We start from the raw sequence: 20,277 nt of genomic DNA, 5'->3' as shown, positions 1-20,277 counted from the left end.
AGACAGAGGGGGGGGAAAGCCCTGGGAGTTGGGAGAAAGGGAAAGAAGATAAAAACTTCCGAGATTTATGGACGTTATGCACCTGGAAATTCATTGGTTTGCCATTTGTCTGCTACATCTGGAAAACAGTTTGATTTTAGCAGGATACTGCTTGAAGTAGGATGGGATTTTTCTCCACAACCCCTGTAAACTACTGCTAAAATGAGAAGATTTCATAGGCTGTTTTTATTTTGGTATGCCATATTCATTACAGAAGATACCTTTTCAGTGACATCAGCATCTGAATTAAAGGTACTGGGAGAATGTAATGATCTGTTAACAATGAAAGGGAAACATTTGGACCCAGGAACGACTTCTGCAACACACAGATCAGGAAAAATGGCATTAAGATGCAGAAGGGCTGAAATTTCCTGTGCTAGGAGACCAGGGCAGAAAAATACAAAATGACTGGATTGCTATATTGCATTTTAAAAGCTAATTCCTAATTCTTGCTGGAATTTGGCACAAGGCTTGTGGCTTAGGGAGCTTGATCAAAAGAAATATTGTGTTGATATAACAAGAAAATAGGTGCAGAGGGGGCAATGGAGGGGGACGAGTGACGCACACACAGATGGGCCTTGGAGAAATGACACATTTCAGCCCTTCCCTGATTGTCTCCCAGCCACCACTCCATCAGGATCTTCCCCTGCCTTCCGCGTTTCATCACCTCCAAATTGTGCTCCCTGACAGTTACAAGAAGGGAATCAATCAGAAACTCTGCTCCTCTCAGCTGCAGCTACTGGAGGCCGTGGGGGGCTGAGATCTGATTAAGGCATTGTTGAAAATAGCTTTTGGCTTTCATCTGAAACCACCATCCTCAGACTCAATCAGTGAGAGCAGGTGAACTGTGCATGTCCTGTTATGTCACTCAGGTGACATAACAGCTACTGGAGAAGCTGCATTTACAAAAAGGAATTTGCTTTTGAAAGAGCACACAGAGCTGTGGTATGGGCTGTCCTGCAATACATCACATAGACAGCAACAGTCACATCCAGTATATTATTAACATGTGGAGGCTTTTCTTGCTTAAACAACAATTTTTAAACTATTGCCTATAATCGATGCAGGCTTTCAAATGGTATAAAATACTTCACAAGTATGTTTGCTGCTGTCACTGTTCCACATAAATTCCAAAGCAGCTAAGCTTGTTCCTTCAGTTTCAGCACACAGGACGGGTTTGTAGAGGGTCTCAACACGTATCTGTAAGTGAAGTAAGATTTTCATTTTATTGCTATGAATTAAATCCCATAATTTAATTTGTTGGGTATTTGAAAAGGTCAGATCGATGTCAGTGGTCTCAGCACTGTTCCAGGAGCAGTGCTACTTTATTAAGTAGGCAGGCAAAACGTTGTTTCTATGGATTGTGCCTAAATAGTGTTTAGAAATTTTTTCTTAATTTCCTGTCTGTGGACAAGCTGGATGGAAAAAAAAATAATAGCTGAAGTTGCATCCTAAGTTGTTAGGGTAAACCATTTCAGGCAATAACTGAGTGCAGAACATGGATCTGGGTCCTGGAACTCAGAGTATATTTCTAATTTAAAATCATTCTGTAAAGAGATCAGATTTTCCTGATTAAAAACCTTGAGAGGGCTTATATTTAATATCCACATCTACATTCCACTCTGTGCTCAAATTTAATCTCTGTCTAATAACAAGGGTTTATAATGATATTGATTCTGCTAGAAGATAGAAACATCTCCAACAGGATATTTTCACAAACCAAAATAAGTGATGTAACTTCTCCATCTGAGTTCCACAGAGCAAAGGACAGGACCTGAACACCCACACTCACCTGTGTGCTGCACAGGAAAGAGACTGGAATCTTGCTCAACAAAGCACCAATAATTACATCATTCAAAGCTGCTCTACTCCATGTTGAATCTGTTTATGTGTAGTTGGAGAAAAGAACTGCTCCAAAGTTTAGAAGAACTGTTTTCTGACCAAGCCTTTCAGCCTTTGCTCATTGTATCTGCCCTTTCTGCCATTCTGCACCCAGTGCCTTTATTTCCATGTTGGCAGTGCCAAGCCTGAAGTGGCTGTGAATGAATTTGTGAAATGTGACTGCTGTGGGCACCAGCCTGTGCCTCCAGTCCTGCCTCCTCTGTAAAACACCTCTTTGCTTTATCCCAAGCATTTATCCCTGTGCTTCCCACTGTGGAAATTTCCACACAGGCCTTTGTGGCTCATCTTAGACCCCATCACTTGCATATGTGGCTGCTTTCAGCACAGAAGAAAGCCATTTCTTTGTCCTTGTTCTATGGGGTTTATATAAGTGAAAAATACATTAAATTATGCTAATTTATGCTGTTGCCTGAGCAAAGAAAGCACTCCACCCACAAAGCCAAGGATATTTATTTTAAATTTATTTTTAAAAAAATTATTTTACTTAAAAGCATTAATTTCACATGGACAAGCCCATTCTCACCACCCCAGAATTCCTGTGAGAGTGGCACCAAAATGATCTCAACATGTATTAGCTCAGCTAAAATAATGTGAAAAGGTACTACAAATATAACAGAAAGATTTTTGCTTATGAGGCATAGCTAGTGAAGTGAAGACTGCATTACATATATTCACGTTTGAGGAGAATTTATTTGCATCTTGGAAATATCTTGAGATACTCAGAGCTGCATCTGAAAACTGAGCAAAGCTGTTGATGTAGAGGACACCAATTTTTGCAGTGGAATTTATTACAAATAGAGCAACTTCTAAGGCTTTTCATAAAGTCCTTTATCTTCAGAGCTCTCTTCCTCCTTTGTACTTTTGAAGGGAAAGTGATTTAACACTCATACAGTGATAGCATCAATTTCCCATAAAATTCTTGCTGTGTTTACTGCCAGCTGAAGCGTTTCATTAACTCAGGACTAAATGGCGTTCAGCCGATGCCACAGTCACATTCCAAGAGCAGACATTTCACCACTCCCTGCCTCCCTGGTGCAGCTCAGGGGGGTGCAGATGCAGCCATGTGTGTGTAGGAACATTTGGAGAGGGAAGCCCTCGTTGTTTTGCCCTCCTCCTCATCAGCAGCCTCTCCCCGTGTGGCGGGGGGCGTTTGCGGGGCGCAGCAGGTGAAGGTGGCCAGGAAGGCCATGCGGAAGCGCTTGTTCATGAAGCAGTAAATGATGGGGTTCACGCAGGCAGAGGTGTAGGACAGCAGGTGGATGAAGGAGATGGGAGCCCCCGAGAGACGTCGGTCGGCGGAAGCCGTGTCGAAGGCGCGCCAGGCGTTGACACTGAAGATTGGAGTCCAGCAAATGAAAAACAAAACCACTATCACCATCAGCATACGGATGACAAGTTTCTTGGCCATTAAGTTGGCAGAAGAGCTGTTGCTTCTCACTCTCTCTATTTTGTTGTGGCTCATAGTAGAGAGCTGTTGCAATGGCATTTTCCTTTTCCTTTTGGTTTTGTTGAGGTAACATCCATCTCCATCCTCATATTTGGCGCTGCAGGTACTTATTCTTCTTTCTGTACATATAAAGTGCTGTTTAAATAGTTGGCAAAATACCTCTGAACAGTCAGCCAAATAAAAAATAAAGAACGCAGGCTAAATCTAAATAAACAACATAATTCATAGCTGAGCAACTGTTGCAAAGAAAGCACTGGCCTGCTTCTGAGTCAGGCATGTTACCAGCTGCTCCAAATCCACTGTCTCCCAATATTCTCACATCTTACCTCTATACAAACTGATGCAAAAAGGTGTAAGAATGTTGCTTAGTCCAGTATGGACAGAAGATAGTTTTCAAGGTTATATGTTTCTACTTTAATTTGACAATTTTCATTGTGACATTTATTGACAAAAATGGTCCTCATCCATAGCCAGAAAAAACCCTTGGTATTTCTATAAAAACAAATTAGAAATTTAATGTATTCTGCCCAGAATCTTTGCAAACAAGCCATAGGTAAGGTTTATTTGCAAACAGCAGTGTAACTGTACTCAAGAAATGCAGCTGGCAAGTTCATGACATAACTGACCATAACAATGACTTTTGCAACTAGAAAGATTTCCTTTTACTGGCCTCAAAATGACTGCTCGTATCTTCAACTGTAACTTTAAAAAGCCCACCCCAAACCAAATTGTTTTGTTACCTCGTGAAGATTTTCTCTGGCTGGCATCAAATTTTATTCCTCTGTAGAGTTCCAAAGAAATTAGACCATATGCAATCATCATTATAATCCCAGGAATAAGAAAGAGTGTGAGGAGCAGGAAAGTGTACCTAAGGAATCAAAAGACACACTGAGAATAGGGAGTGGCAAAAAACCAGAAAAAGTCCTTTTTATACAACTGAGAATTGGGGAACACAGGATTTCAAGATTTTTTGAATTTTTTCATGTCAATTTTGACACCTCAGAAATTTGAAGCTTCCTACTTCTTCTCCTGCTTCCCTCAGAAAGGTACAGCAGGAAAAAGACTACAATGGCTGAAAACTGTCTTTCATCCCACCTATGCAGCCCAGAGGAGATGGGCACTCCCACAGCAGTTAAAGGGGGCAGAAGTTCTCTCTGCCCATGAGTGGGGCTCCCTGCTGTAACCAGATGAGCATCGGTTTTGGTCAATGTAAAATTGCCTTGCAGAAGCTAAATGAGCACCTGCTGATTCTTAAAGGGGTTCTTGGTACATTAAAAACATTTTAATGGTTGGACTCAATGATCTTAGAGGTCTTTTCCAATGCAAATTACTCTATTATTGTGCTTCAGAGAGAGCTGACTTCCAGAGGGCCTTGGCACATGTGGGCAGAAACAGAGCAGCCACAACCTGCGTCTTCATCCCAGGAGCCATGAAGAGCTCCTGAGGAGGGACTCCAGGACTGGCAATCTCTTTGGTAAAGGAAGCAGCTTTTATGTGGTTTCACATAGGCTACTCTCCTAGTCAGCTTCTCTGATGTGGTGACAAGCTGGGGAAATAATGATGTTTAAATGCATCCATGAGCCTGTGCCTCTCCTGATCCCTGTGGCTTTGGTGCAAACTCAGTAACACAGTTGGGAATCTGTAAGGAGACCACAGAGAAAAGAATTTTGTCCTGTACCCTTCCTCCTCATGCTGACAAATACCTGAGACTACTACTGAAAGCATGAACACAGTTACTCTCTTTGTGGATATACCATACCAAAATGGTGCAGACTTTAATCTTTTTCCCAGCTCCAGCTGACCTTCAATGTCAAAAAAAAAAATCTTACACTTTCTCAGTGCCAGTCAGTGTTTAGTCAACGTGCAAGGACATCATGTCTAGGTACTATTGCTGTTTGATAGTGCTGCTGTTTACCCTGCCTGGATGTGTAGGACTGGGAGATTGTCTCTCCCCACTTCTCTCTGCCCTTATTCTCCATAAGCAACCAAAAGGATTCTCAAATAAGACATTTGCAGCTTCATATTCTACTTCTCTGCTATGGAGAACTTTCAAACGAATTAACAGGCAAGGCAGAACACAGAGGGGTGTGTCTGCATTTCTCAAAAATTAATCAAGGATTTCTCTGAGAACGTTGAAGTTTATGTGTAAATGAGTGAAAGCAGTATTGCTACTACAAGTGACAGATGCTTTCTTTACAATGACAGCTGGGGCTTAGCAGACCATGGTGTGAGAATCATTGCCATGTTGGGCAGTCTTTCCTATGACAAGGAAAAAGTCATTCAAATGTCAGAATGTGAGCAGCTTAAAAATGTTGGGGTTTTCTTACATCTTAAATAAGAATGATAGAGTGTAAACCTTTGCTGAAGGTTAATACTTGATTTTCCATAGGCTTATTGCTACCAGCAGATAATTGCACATTTGCTACCAGCCAGTTGTTCTTACCAAGACTGCTGAATGACATCGTTTGGCCAGAGGAGCCGGCACATATTGGCTGTGGTGTTGTTGTACTTGGTGAAAGGTACCAGCTTGCTGTAGATTGGGTATGGTGACATGATAATAAAGGACACACACCAGGTCGCAGCAATCACTCTCAGGGCATGAGATTTTGTCTGCCAGACCCTGGACTGCAGTGGTTTGCAAATGGCACTGTATCTCTCCAAAGATATGGCAACCAGGTTGAAGGTAGAGACACTTACGGAGACACCTATGCATATAAAATAAAGAAAAAGGTTATCCTCTTGTTTTAAAGGTTACGTTATGTTCAAATGGTCCTGCTTGCTTGCTGTATGCATACAAAAAATTAAAAATATAGCAAACTATTTATAAGCAAAAGATTTATAAACACCAGTCTGATGAAGCCAGTGAAGAATGTGTGGGCAGTGGGTCTGGCTCTCCAGACTGCTCCAGACTTATAGTCCTGCTCTGTGCTTCTCTTGCTCCAAAAGTCCAAGAAAAAAATACACACTCTGTCAAATCATAAAATTCTGGTAACAGAGAAAGAAGACAATTTTATTCTTAATTATTCTCTTCACTACAGTGGTTTGTTCACTAATTGCACTGAAATTCAAACACAGCATTTGAAATCAGTTAATTACTCTCTTAACACAGACGTTCACAGTCCCTTTTTTATTGTTTTAATTTTTTTGAGTGTCCTGCTTGACTTGTGATCTGATTTTCTCATTCAAGAGAGTTAAATCTATTACAACTTTTTAATTAGATGCTAATGAAGTTACAAACAAGGAGAAATGAAGTCATGAAGCAGAATCTTTGTCCTACGAGTATCCTTAATTTCTTCTGTTCATATTTTATAAAATATATTGTTGTTGTCTGTGTTTCTGTCATTGAGGTGCCCAAGTTCACCATTGTAAAATTATCAATATTTTGTCTTAATTTGCCACAAATTTTTCTTTCGGTGAATGACCTTTTATTTGTCTTTGTGAATCTATGTCAGACTATAAAATGCCAATATTGTTACAGTTTATTTTACAGAAATCATCTGTAATTGAAAATTTGTCTTTCTATATCTTAAAATGAAAACCTGAGCATATTTGATGCAATGGTTGTCAGTGTCTGTTTGTCAAGTGATGCCTCTGTTACCTGGACATTTAGTGGGAAATCTTCTCTTTCTGACTCTTAAAACAGCTTCATAATAAGAAACTTTATGCTGGTCTATTCCACCAGCATATTTTTTAATAAAGTTTTGGGGTTTTTTTTAATAAAGTAATTTTTTAATAAAGTAATTTTTTAATTTTGGATTTTTTTAATAAAGTAATTTACACTGTGTGCAATAAGAGGAAGATGACAATGCTTCAGTAATGTTTTAGGGTATTTTTCCAGCAATTCATTGTAATTGTTTAAACATGGCCTTTAGTTTTATTGGTTTTATCTACAAAAAGATGTTGATTTCCCATTCGTACACTTTATGTTTGTACTTTCACATTACATCAAAGTTCTCAAGGGCATGGGTTGAAAGGGGACCTGAGGTTTCAGTGATCAACTAAGAGTCTCCCAAAGCAGCAAAAACTTTACATAATGCATAATGTTCTCCTTTTTTCCTTTCTCTTTTTCTTTTACTTTTTCTTTTTCTTTGGTTGGTTTTGTTTTGTTTTGTTTGTTTGGAGTTTTTTTGGTTAAGAAACAAGCAAATGCAGAGGGAATATTAAAGTGAGACAAAAAAATCACCTACACATACATAACTCAGACATTTTGAAACTCCTAGATCCTGGCTCCACAACCAAAATGAGTATGGCAGGGCACACAAAAGTGATGCTTATTAAAGTCAGCCTCTAAAATCTATATCTGTGTTTTATGGTCTTCTGGGGAGCTCTGATCACACCTGGTCTGTCCGCAAAGAGTACTTGCTCCAACCTACAGCTCTGCAAATGACACCTGCTTTGGCCTATTTCTCTTTTCTTTTTAATGTATCACTGCTGCCAAAAATCTGTGGGTAAAATCTGCCCTTACTGAGGGTGTACAAGCCTATCATTTCTGGTGGGTGACCTGGACACTGATAAGAATCTTGTCAGTGATGGCTAAGCAAGTGCATGTGCTGGGTTCCTCATTAAACTTTGATCATGCAACATCTTCACATCCAGCAAAACATTTCTGTATGTCATTAAAGTTAAGTGTGTGTGCCTCTGTGTTTTGCTGGATCAGACCAAGGACACCAAAACCCTGAAGATTTGCACCACAAAGTTGTTTCTTTGTAAAACTGGTAACTTGAATGGTGGATGGAAACAATCAGCCTCTTATAGATCTTTAAATACCTTCTCACCTGTCTCATTAGTCAGTCTTCAAAATAAGTACAAACTTCCCAGACTTACCCATGAAATAAGTGGCAGTTTTGCAAACAGCACTTCCAAAAATAAAATCTTTTAGCAGGTTGGGAATGAGGGTGAAAGGCATGCAGAAAAGGCAGAGCATCAGGTCGCTGACTGCTAGTGACAGCAGAAAGGTGTTGGTGACTGTTCTCATCCGCTTGTTTCTTATCAGCACCGTAATCACCAGAATGTTCCCCAAAATGCTGAGCAGAAATATCAAGCAATACAGCAGAATCCGTATTATCTGATGCAAATCTGAAAATTGTCACAAAAAAAGATCAGTTACACAGTATTCAACTCAGATTAATATTATATATTTCAACCTTTAATCAGAAAGTAAAAGCCTTTCTGTAGTCAGTTTTATGAAGGTTTATGCCTTTACACCAACACAAAATCAGTGAAACTGCTGAAATTCTTAAATGCATTCTGATCTACCTAAATTGCATGGCATTAATCTACAATATAAGCAATACAATGTACATTTGGAGAGTCCAATAAAACTTAAAGCATGTGCTTCTCATGCTGCTGACTGTGCACCACTTACTCACCATGAGAGATCCTATTTTATGCACAAGTAAGAAAAGATCAAGCAATCAAAAGACATTTTAATATATGGATTTTTTTTCAGCTTCAGAGTGCTATGATTTCATATTAAATCACTTTCATAGATGGTGTCAGATCTGATCACTCCATTGTTATTGAATTGAATAAAAATCATGCTACTCCAAGTTCTTAGCAGAGATGTTTGCATTTTGTGCTCCAAAGTGCTACTGTTTTAGTGTTCCATTATATCCAAATTTTTTCCTAGTTCAATTTTGAACTCGGAAAACCAGCACATACTAAATTTTTTGCTGCCTGTTTCTCATACTAACTTAAAAGCAAGCAGTTGATTTCCCACTCTCTCAAGAAAATGACTTGCATAGCTCTTTCTTTCTATAGTCTCTCTGCATCCAGCTAGAACTAAAACTGCCTGGAAAAAATCAATTTTCCATACATACCTTTAGAAGGATAAGGTCCATCATCCACACAGAAAAAAGTGTCATTTTCCAAGATGATATCGCAGAGGAAATCAGTAATGTTGGTACCATTCCCAAGGAAGCTACTGGCATCAACTATTTCCATTCTTCAGTATCCACAAGTTAGCTCTGATGGAGAAGGTGGGCTTGTGACTATCTGCCCATGCTTTCAGTAAACAAGTGGCTTCTGAATGAAGTCTTCAGAAGAAATGCAAGAGAGGCAGCTGTGCAAGGAAGCTGTTCTGACTCTCCAGCAGGAGCACCCAGCACACAGAGTCCTGTTCTGGCTGAACACGATTTATTCCAGAGGCACACACGGGAAAGCAAAGCGTGCGCACACACACACTCACACGTATGCACACACTCACACACTCACACACACACAGACACATCCCCCTGGGTACTTTTTAGATCCACCCTCTTCTGTTACTGCTCTACTGTTGGGATTATAAACAGGCTAGAAAAAGATTACAGCATTAACCCCTTGCAAGATTGCTTCTACTCGTGTCTCTGCGTTATTTCTCAGAGGCAGCCTCTTAGGTCACAGCCTATAAATGAGACCCAGTGAGTGAGGAGAGTGATAAATCTGACTCTCAACATTTAAAATGGTAAGAGTTGCTTAACAAAAGGGCAGAGAAGAGAAAAACATAGTGAAGATTTTGCATTCCTTACATGGAAATTATTCTTGTCTTCATATTTTTCAGAGTAAACTGAAGATAGGGTAGACTCAGAAAAATAAAAGCAGCTACATTTATCTCAATTGGCAAAGTGCTAGTTTCATGTGAAAGTGCTGTACGTGCCTGATCCAAACCCCAGCAAGTCAATAGAAAAACTCACCAATTTCACTTAGTAGATCAAATCTTATGAAAGTATATTAGAATTGTCAGTTAATATAAGCAGAAGTCTATACATTTCCTCTGTGCAAGAACTTATGACTTGACAAACTTGATAAACCTGATAAATCGTGCCACATTAGTTACACACCAGTGGAAAACAAAGATCTTTATGGCTTAGAAATTCTGCTTTTTTAATAAATATCATCCTCAGTGTTTTTTTCACTAAATCATGGGCTTTTACTTTCCAGTATATAGCTTGTTTATGGCCAGAAATGCAAATTAATATTAGAAATTAATCTCTACTATAACTGAATGAAAAACTAATTTCACATTTTAAATCCCTTTTACTTAAGAGCAGTAACAGATTCTTTATAACAAATCCTGACCCCTCAAAGCTGATGCACATGGACTGGAAAGCCTGGCTTTCTCTTCTGATCTTGCCAGTTTTGCTTTATAGTACAAATAATGGGAATAGGTATGTAGGAAACTAGATTGAAAAGTTAGATTGAAAGCTCTAACTTGTCAATTATCCTTTGTACCTCTGGGAGTCCTGGATGCAGCTGGCCATCGGTGGCCCACACCACAGCGTGGTCCCACTGACCACCTTGCTCTCAGGCTGTGAGAGCCTGGCCAGGGCTGTGATTAGCATTGGGAAGCTGGTGCAGGTCTCTCCTATCAGTCTCAAAGATATGTGACAGGGTGAAGGACCAGCTTCCACAGGACAGCAGGAGCCCCTCACTGAGCCCCAGCCCAAGGCATGGGCCCACTTCAGAGTCAAGACATGCTTGCTAAGCACATCAAGATGGGTGAAGCCAGGAGGCTTCACAGAGTCTGCAAAAAGGCAAACTGAACCAGGCTGCACTGGCCACAGCTCACCCTGTGTGCTGTGCAGGCAGCAAAGGGGCTGGATCACTGCGGTAGGAGACAGCAGGTGCAGCTTGAAGAGCTGAGGGATGAGCCATGACCAAGTCCAGAAGGTACTAATTTAAACCAAAAGCAAGAGCAGAATGTGTGAGGGAATGATAATCTGTGCAAATCCCAGCAACTGTGGAGTTTGTGTTTAAAACTAACTGGATCCCCTTGTTCACATTCTCAGGACTACCAATGTATAAGGTGCAGCTTTCCTCTACAAATTTGTCCAGAGATTTTTATCTGTTATTAGAGTCCTCATCAGTTTTCCTTTGAACACCAGGCTTCCAGACTGGCTCACAATTCCAAGGGTTTAGTTCCCCTGGAGTCCTTTTTAAACATTGGCATCACATTTACACAATTTTTTTCCCCTGGCAACAACGTAGTTCTAAACAATAGATTGCACATTATCGTTAATAATTTTACTATTTCCTTTAGAAGTTCTGGATGAATACCATCTGGTCCTGGGCTGAGCTCGATTCAGCATCTGCTAGTTAAATTGCCAGAGTAAATGAGGAAGAATTTGCTATGAACTCTTGACTTCATATTGGAATGAATTTCTGCATGAAACATATCGAGATCAAAGAGTTTTGTTTTTCTAAGCTTTTATTTTGCATAGATTTACTCAAATGTACAGCCAATAGTCCTCATGTTTGAACAGTTCGGAGTTGCCTTTATAATATCATTTCTCTCCACTACATTTAGCTAACTGCTTGACAGATCACTCTCCATGCAGATCAGTATCATCTCATTGTCTCCCTGCAAGTTTCAGGAGAGACAAAAAAGGAGGCTTTAACAAAATGCTTGCTCATTACAGATGTAATTTTATAATTTAGGAGAAACAAAAACCCGAGTGTCTGACCACTTGTACTTAATCATGCATTATTTGGGATGTTGAAAGTTTTAGGCAAGAATTTCTCCGGAGCTGGCTGTTTTATTAGCAACATTGATTTATTAATAAAATTGTTTTTCAATTAAGAAATAATTTAGGTATCTTAATATGACTGTGTTGATAGTTTGGACAAAAGTATACCAAAATATTTTTTCCTGTATTTGAAAGGAGCTTGCTAATCTGTGACAATAAAAGAATCTGCCTCTTTTAATTCTAGTCTTAATCCTTTTCTCCCCTGTAATGTCATATGCTGAACACACTGCCCTTGCAGCCAAAACAGCTGGTGTGCTCTGCCATTTCCTGCTATCTGTATGTATCTTTTCTCATCCAAAACCAAACCACATCAATTTACAGTTATCTCATTCTTTTTTCCTGAAGAATATTCTGTTCTATTCTTTCATTAATTTGATAAAGATCTTAAATAGAAAATTCACTTGTAAAATTGTGAATTTGGAAAAGCATATCTTATCTGGTGTCAAATTTACAAATAGGTTTTGGTTTATCTTAGGTTAGACCTTACCAGGACCTTGTCAGGTCTTTTTTGTCCTGACAAGTGAAATTAAATAAAAAAAGTAGAAAAAACATATATGAAAAGTCATGGTCTAGTTCTGTTCGGATCATACTGATCCAAACTAAATAATATAAGGATGAAATTTGCTTCTGAGCACCTTGTTGTACTATCAGTGATTTCTGAAAAACCATTCACCAGCCATAGATGGGATCAAAGGCAAACAAGGTGCTCCTGCTGCCCCTGCAGTGCTTCTGCAAAGGTCACATATTACATGGCATGTTGCTTAATTAATCTCTGGAAGACTCCACAGGTCTTCAATGATGAAATTCTTCTATTTAGGTCATGTTATTATCAAGACACATCTCAAGGTATCTTTTAAATTGTTTGGGGGTGACCACTTTTCATTGTTTTGAAGTGCAAAGTCATAGTGTTTGAACCTCCTGAAGATTTGCAGTACCATCTACCTGACCTGCCTGTGAGATGCAGTGCAGCTGGTCCTGATGCCTTCATGGGCATCCAGGCAGCCTGTCCCACCACCTTGCTCAGAAGAGAGGAAATGAGACCTCCCAGGTGATGGCTGTGAGTTCTGTACAGTGTTCAAGGCTCTCTGATGAATGGCATAAATAAAGCATATTGTCTCTGTAAATCCTCAGGTCCAGTTTCATAATAATGGTAAAGATTCTATGGGCTTCCAGGGTGCAAAAGGGATTTCTGCTCCAGAAATTTCTATGCAAGTTCTGTATACAATTTAGGGAAAGTGCTTCAAAGAAATATGTGTAAATCATTTGTCCAGTGTAACATAAGTTCTCATAACAATCCTTCTGATGCCCTGTGATATTACTGAAGTCTGGGATGAGTCATGGTCCACTCATTTTGCCCAAATGGTTCACCTTGCATGCTGCTACTCATGTTGGCACTTCTCAGACCATCACTGAGCTCAGCTGCATCTCCTCTCCCCTCACATCTGGCCCTCTAACTATTAAAAATTGAGGGCAGAATTTACATCAATGCTCTCTGAACAATTGAAGCTGATCCTTTTCCTTTTTGTGTCTTATCATAACAGATTCATAAGTGCTATGAAGAATGAATGCACACCCATGAAAGAGGAACATAGATATTTTTAAAAGGTGTTTGTTTCTTTTGCAGGCTACACATGATATTGTACAACCCTTTTTGTCCTTTCACCCTGTGAACGTTAATTTGCTAGGAAAACACAGTTCAGGATTTAAGCTAGACATGCAAGCAAATAGCCCTGCATACCCTTATGCTGTGGGTATATTATGTGCTAGAACTCCACACCAAGTAAACTGCATCAACCCATGGCCCAGGAGAACTCTTTTTCTGGGTTATATTAGCACCATCAAACGTTGGTACCATTAATGTTCTCCTTTGAGCAAACCTTCACATATTAGACCAACCTCAGTCAAAGTCAAAATCCATCACATATTCTAAGGTACTGGTCATCTAAGACTTTTCCAAGGTACAGTCATTACATGGTTTCTAAAAAACAGATAAAAGATCAGGGATTGCCACCAGAAACAACCCCAATAGGTTATACCATCAGCAACAAAATGGTACAACTGTTCTTGACAGTACTCAACTCCCTAACAAAGCTCAAAACAGCAACAGGCTGCTAAATAAAGCCCCACCTGTCACAACTGAGAACTGCAGTCTTTGATGTTAAGATTTCAGTTAGGCACATAACAAAGAGTCACAGCTATTTTACCACAAGAGATTTTCATTAGCATATCTCACAGAGGTATATTAATGAAATCAGTTATGTTAACTGCAGCTCCTACGAGTTTCAATTTAAAGATGAAAAAATAAAGCAAGTATTTGGCACAGGCCACTCCATGGGAGACTGGAAGAGTTGGGAAAAGCAAGGAAGTCTCTTCAGACTGCTGCTGTCTGACACTTTGCTCTCAAAAGAAGCCACTCTATCCTCATGACGTTAAGATCAAATTGATTTCCACATTTCCACAGAATTAGATAAAGAGATGTTAGTTTCACAACACCAACTAAGTAATTTAGAGAGTGGCTGTGCAATTAGCAGGGAGGAAATGGAGAAGGTCAGCTGATGTATTATTGGGTGAATTGGTACCAGCATGTCTGAAGCCAGGGCTTCAGTTTGTGTGTCTTACTATGTACAGAGAGAAATTACTTTGTGTTCCATAGCATTTCATCTAACATCAACATTTTTAGAGGAGTATCAGCGTCTGTTGATAATAAATTCCCTTGAGGTAATAATACTGAGTTTTGTTCACTGACATGTGAGTTCCCAAGAGTCATCTAATCCTTGTTTTAAGGGAGTCCAAGATATGGGAATCAAGAGAGGCATTGTCTCTATTAGACAAATACTGAAAATTACACTTACATAAAATGAATAAATTTAATCAGCAATAGTCACTCTTTAAAGTTTCAGTTTTTTACAGGAAACATAAACTTCCTATGAGCAGTCATCTGATTTGACATAAATTTGCACAAGTCTGTACAAGAAATAGAACATACAATTTATTATATTTTGATGAATTCTCTGTTATTCAGTACCAAAGAGGGTCACATAGCCTCAGATTTTAAAGAGTAACTAACTGGCTAAACCTCTTCTCAACAACTGATATCTGAGTATGAATTTTTGTCATTTGAAACAATTAAAACCATGAAGTGAGGGTAGAGAGCAAAAATTTTAGAAGATATTGCAAAATGTCTCTCCACTAGAAGAGCTATCTATCATTACTACTGGTACAACATAGACAGAAACAGTACTCCATAAAACCCTGTCAGCAGAGCCCACAAGGAAACAACACTCCTTGAAAGTATGTAACCAATAGAAAAGCAAAAGACTGTGGGATGTCTAGAATTCTGCTGGTTTCCCATTGTCATGATTTTGCATGGAAGGGTAGACAGCAAGATGACAGGTTGTCCCCTTTAAATTATGGGCTTATATAATGAAAGTAAGATTTTAAATTAGGCTCATGGCCTGTGTTCTGTTGTTCACAATTAAGTATTTTATTGTTTGACTCTTGTTCTCTTACTGTGATAATCTCCAGGCCAGTTTTTTCAGTTCAATGGAACTCTGCTAGCTGGTACTTTGGACTAATTATTGAATACAATAAGAGGAGGTACAGGGAGACCTTCAGGAGCAAAGACAATTTACCCCAGCTGAAGTTTTCTTCCAGGTCTTCATTTCTGGCATGTCTAGCTTTATTTGTAAATGACCTAAATGCTCTTTGCATTTTGGACTTCTTTGATTGGTATAATGCCATCCAATAACTGTATGTAGAAAGTTGTCAGTTATCATTTTCTGAGAAACTAGGGGAGGCAGATCAAGTCCATACTGACAAAAACTACTTTAATTTATTTCAATTGTTGTGCTAAGCAATCCTGGAAGTATTTGATAGCAATTTCAAAACACTATTAAAATACTGAAACACTGAAAATAATATTTTCCAGAGTTTCAGCACAGACGAGCTGTTAAATTATGGTATTGTTTGCCTTACTTGCCAGGCTTTTTTCTATATAATCCTTAAGAAAATATACTCTGAGGAACAATTGCTGTAGTTAATTTGGACTATTTGCTCATGTTTATATGGCATTACATAGTGCAGGGAGTTAATGTGACTGAAAGTATGTAAGTTTTAAATTAATTTTCATTGTTTAGTCTTTGCTTACATTACAAAACTGTTTTACATCTGCCAAGAAGTCTCAACTCTCAAAAGAAGGGAGAAACAAAACTCCAAAGACAAACTCAGCTCTGAATTCTCTACATTCACTTTTTGACAGAGTCAGATTCAGTCAGGCTGCTGTCGTGTGTCCAAATATCCAGGGTTTATAAATTAAGCATATCAGAAGTTGGATCTCTTGGATGTAATCCTTGTATATAGAGAAGTTATGTGTCACACTCTTGATTTTTTTTAATGAACATTTGAAAATTTGCAGTATATTAACTGCAATTAACTGGGTGATTTTTTTCTAATATTTTTGTGTGTGTGCCTGAAGTCATTATCTCATATTTGCAATTTCATGACATTCTGGTTTGGCCCTTTCCAGAACCAACTGCACTGGTGCTCTGTACAGAAAAAGGAGTGCAAAAGAATCACAGATCATACTCACATTCTGGCTACTGTGTCTCTTCTTGGATACCTTACCTCTTCATAATGCTCTCCTTTCATTCTAATGCATTCATTCTGCAATCCTACAATGTGGGAAAAATGAATAAATTGAAGTAAGAAAGGTATTTCTGATGAGATAATGACAAAAGATCAGTAACATTTTGTCTTTTGTTTTTACAAGCTTTGCTGAGTCAAGTTCCTGGAGCAAGTAAAAGGTTTTTAAAATATTCTAAGCAATATGCTAGTTAAATACTCCCAGTTTACACTGTCACCCACTCTGGTTTTAAACCCAGTGGTACTTAAAGCATAATCCTGATCAAACCATAATCTAACAGTGATTTTATCTCTTTAATTTCAATTTACATTTCTGTTAGAAAGTTAGAATTGTCAGCTGTGATTGTATACTTTGTAGAGACAGACCTCCCCAAAGTCTTCACTTAATCCTCAGTGACTGCTCATGGAAGTTATTAGGAGCCAAATAGGAATGCTCTGGCAAAAAAAAAAAAAAAAAATCATTATTTCATTAGCTGTTTAACTGAGCCATTTCATACCAGAATATCTTTTTCACAAGACCTTATAACGAGAAGGCTAAAAATTTAAAATTGGATTCTGGGAGAAATATTAAAATAAATTCTAAAAAATCAGATCATTATATAAATTGGTAAATAAGTTTTCATCTTCTGTTTCAAGAGGAGTAGATGGTAGGTCACATACAATATTATCCAACCTAAAATAATAGGAAACTTTTATTCCTGTAGTCTGAAGTGTTACTAAATAGTCAAGGCCTTACAAATTTAACACTGTTTGAGAAGAAACTGGCAGTACAAATTGATAGTTTTTGATGAAATCCGGCTTAATTATCAAGAAGGCAATACCTTTCATTTCCCTTAATAGTATAGGGGAATGAGAAAAAACCCCAGGATTCTTCCTTGCTTACACTTTTCCCATCACCCTGACATGGTGGCTTATTTAGTTAGTGACATGATAACAACTTCTTCTGCTCCTTCTTCAGTGCATCCTCATGAGTGGTTTTTTACTTATTGCTCATCCTATTTGTGCATAGTTTTCTTCTGCTTTAGGCCAACTTAACCAAAACTGAATTTCAACATGGCACCTTCAGTCTGGGGTGTTCATCCCTTAGACAACCCAACTGATCTGGGTTCACACCCTCAACTGGTGTTATTTCCAGTTCTAAGGAGGAAATAAATGGTTAAGTCTCAAAGACTTGTGCCTCTTGGATAAGATTATGAAAGCTAGTAGTATCTATTTTATATATTTGTCCCATCCATATTCTGGCTGCAAACCCCACAGATATATCCAGGAACAGAAAAACAGCCCTACATTTTAAAAGTAGCTTCCTTAAAAGAGTCAGTGTCATGAAGTTGTGTCAGAGGAGCTTTAAGTTGGATATCAGGAAGAGGTTCCTCACCCAGAGGGAGGCCGGGCACTGGAACAGGCTCCCCAGGGAAGTGGCAGAGCACCAGCCTGGCAGAGTTCAAGGAAGCGTTTGGACAATGTTCTCAGGCACAAGGTGTGACTGCTGGGGATTGTGCTGTGCAGGGTCTGGAGCTGGAGCTGATGATCCTGAGGTCCCTTCCAACTCAGGATATTCTATGATTCTGTGATGATCTCATGCTGTTATCTCCCTGCATGCCAATACATCTGTGGGGGCCGAGCTCACCTATTACACCTTCGATCTAAAATTTTATTATGCTGGTTTTGTTATTAGCCTAATTTTGCCAAAATGAGAAGCCCTTCTGCTGTTGAACAACTCCAATATGGAATTTTAATTCCATATTTTAGGTTGATGCTATACATTATCCAGCAGGAATCCACCCAGCTCTACTCTCTATGAGTGCAAGCCTGAATTCAGTTTCAGACAAAGACCAGGAAATACATGTCTTTATTTAAGCTCAGAGCACATTTTATCCCATCTACTCTGGAAAATGTGTCCTTTGCTTAACAGTGGGTAGGCATGTTGGGTACAGGGGTCCTTCCTATGAAGAACAAAAGTGATCAATGATAAATTGTATTGCTTATATGACTGCTTGCTCATATTAATGACTGATAGTCTCAGATAGGCTGTACAGTTTTTGGTTTGTAAGTTTCATACCTTGTCTCTTTACTTTTTTTTTTTTTTTGCAATAAATGAATTTTATTTCAACCCTTCCTGAGCCCTTTAGCACATTCACTTTTGTGAATGTTTTCTAATATTCCTTCCTGGTCTTTCTGGAAACATGCTGCAATATAGATTATAAGATTCAAGCCTGTATCCTGTAATTAACAAAATAATACAATTTTTTAGGTACTACCTCTGTCCTTTTTTTGATTTAGCAAATTTGTTGTGCATTTGAAAGATTTCTTTACAGACCTCTAAACAGTGATGCAAAACAGGAAACCTAACCGCAGTTTTATATTTAAAATTTTTGGTTTCAATGTGCAGAGCTTCATCTGAAATCAAATCATTTGGGTTTGTTTGCGCTCCCTAGAGCTGTGTATAATATTTTGGTGTCATTTTCCCTTTAAGCAGATCCCTATATTAATTTGTATGTTTTGGGTTAGTGAAAGCAGGGTAGTCTGCCACTCAACGGCTCTGAATCCAGCCTTCAGAGCTGTGCTTCACATATGTGTGCTATTCCATCCCACTGTTCAACTCTTTTTTGGGTGAATTTTTGAGCATGTTGTTATAATGAACTTATTTCCACAGTAAAAGTTTGATCATCTAGTTGTGCTTCATATATGCACAACAATTCCTGTAACAGGCAGTATTAGTGATCAATGTTTCAGATAATTTTCTGCAATAATGTATTCCTAAATACAAACAGAGAAACAGCAGAAACTTAGAAATTAGGGCTCAGTTTTACATTTTGACTTAATCTGCTTTGAACTAATACAGGACAACTGCAACTGTTTCACCATAGGATTCTTTAGGCCCCCACTATGGCCCGGGATGTGTCAGAGAAGATTCTTTTCCATAGTTGGTGATGATATTTAATCAGTGCCCGGTGCTCCCTTTCGGTGATACACGGCATTTATTTGTCCATGCAGGGAAAGGAAAGCAACATCACTGAAGAAAAAACTATGAGAAACTTAGGAAGGTTTGCCTGCTATCTTCTGCTCATTCAACATTTCCGTTTTGCTGCACTTCCAGCTGTCTTTTCAACAGAGCAGACATCAAGTTAAGGAAGTGGAAATCAAGGTAAAGGATACGTGAAAAATCCTTGTAATGGAAGTAAAAATCTCCCTGACCAAAACTAGATTGTTTTATTGAACAGTTACAGTAGCTGGTGAACCACAACCATTACAAAAACCCTTCAGGAGTTTCTAGTTCCTTTTGGTTTATTCTTCACTTGTGTTTTTCTATCTGAAAAATTATCAAACAAGGAAATGAAACAATGGAACAATCCTTCACATTTAAAAAAAAGAGAGAGAAAAGAGAAAGGATTGATCAACTTTGTCATCAAATCTTAATCAGAAGAATAAAACGCACTCAAGAAGAGATCCTTGTTCTGCCAGCTGAAGTTTATGATTACCTCTTAATGATTAAGGAGAAGGCAGCAATGATCTAGACACTACATAATGTATCCAAGGTGGTCTGCTGGCTGTTGAAGACTTGCACCAGGCACTGATTTGACTGTGTGGTAAATTGTATATATTCCAGGCAATGAACAGACGTATAACAGACTACCTTAAAACATTTATTACATTTTCCACAAAGAAGAAATTCCCCTACTGCAAAAAGTAGGATATAGCATCAACAAGCTATTTCAGTGGAGTAATGCTCACTATTGTGTA

At 38.6% G+C, this 20,277-nt stretch overlaps 1 protein-coding gene across 1 annotated transcript; it reads right to left on the bottom strand.

The window, feature by feature from the left end:
* Positions 1-2,704: 2,704 nt before the first annotated feature.
* Positions 2,705-9,331, bottom strand: CCKAR (cholecystokinin A receptor). Its single transcript, XM_066549175.1, has 5 exons — positions 9,208-9,331; positions 8,213-8,464; positions 5,832-6,093; positions 4,129-4,256; positions 2,705-3,507 (listed from the first exon to the last, which is right to left on the bottom strand). Exons 1-5 carry the CDS (start codon positions 9,329-9,331, stop codon positions 2,981-2,983), a joined length of 1,293 nt encoding a protein of 430 aa, XP_066405272.1. The 3' UTR covers positions 2,705-2,980.
* Between the last annotated feature and the right edge of the window lie 10,946 nt (positions 9,332-20,277).

The sequence above is a fragment of the Molothrus aeneus genome, chromosome 4 (genome assembly GCF_037042795.1).
Source record: "Molothrus aeneus isolate 106 chromosome 4, BPBGC_Maene_1.0, whole genome shotgun sequence".
In the NCBI taxonomy this organism is placed as follows: domain Eukaryota; kingdom Metazoa; phylum Chordata; class Aves; order Passeriformes; family Icteridae; genus Molothrus; species Molothrus aeneus.
This window is presented reverse-complemented; position numbering and strand designations above follow the sequence as displayed.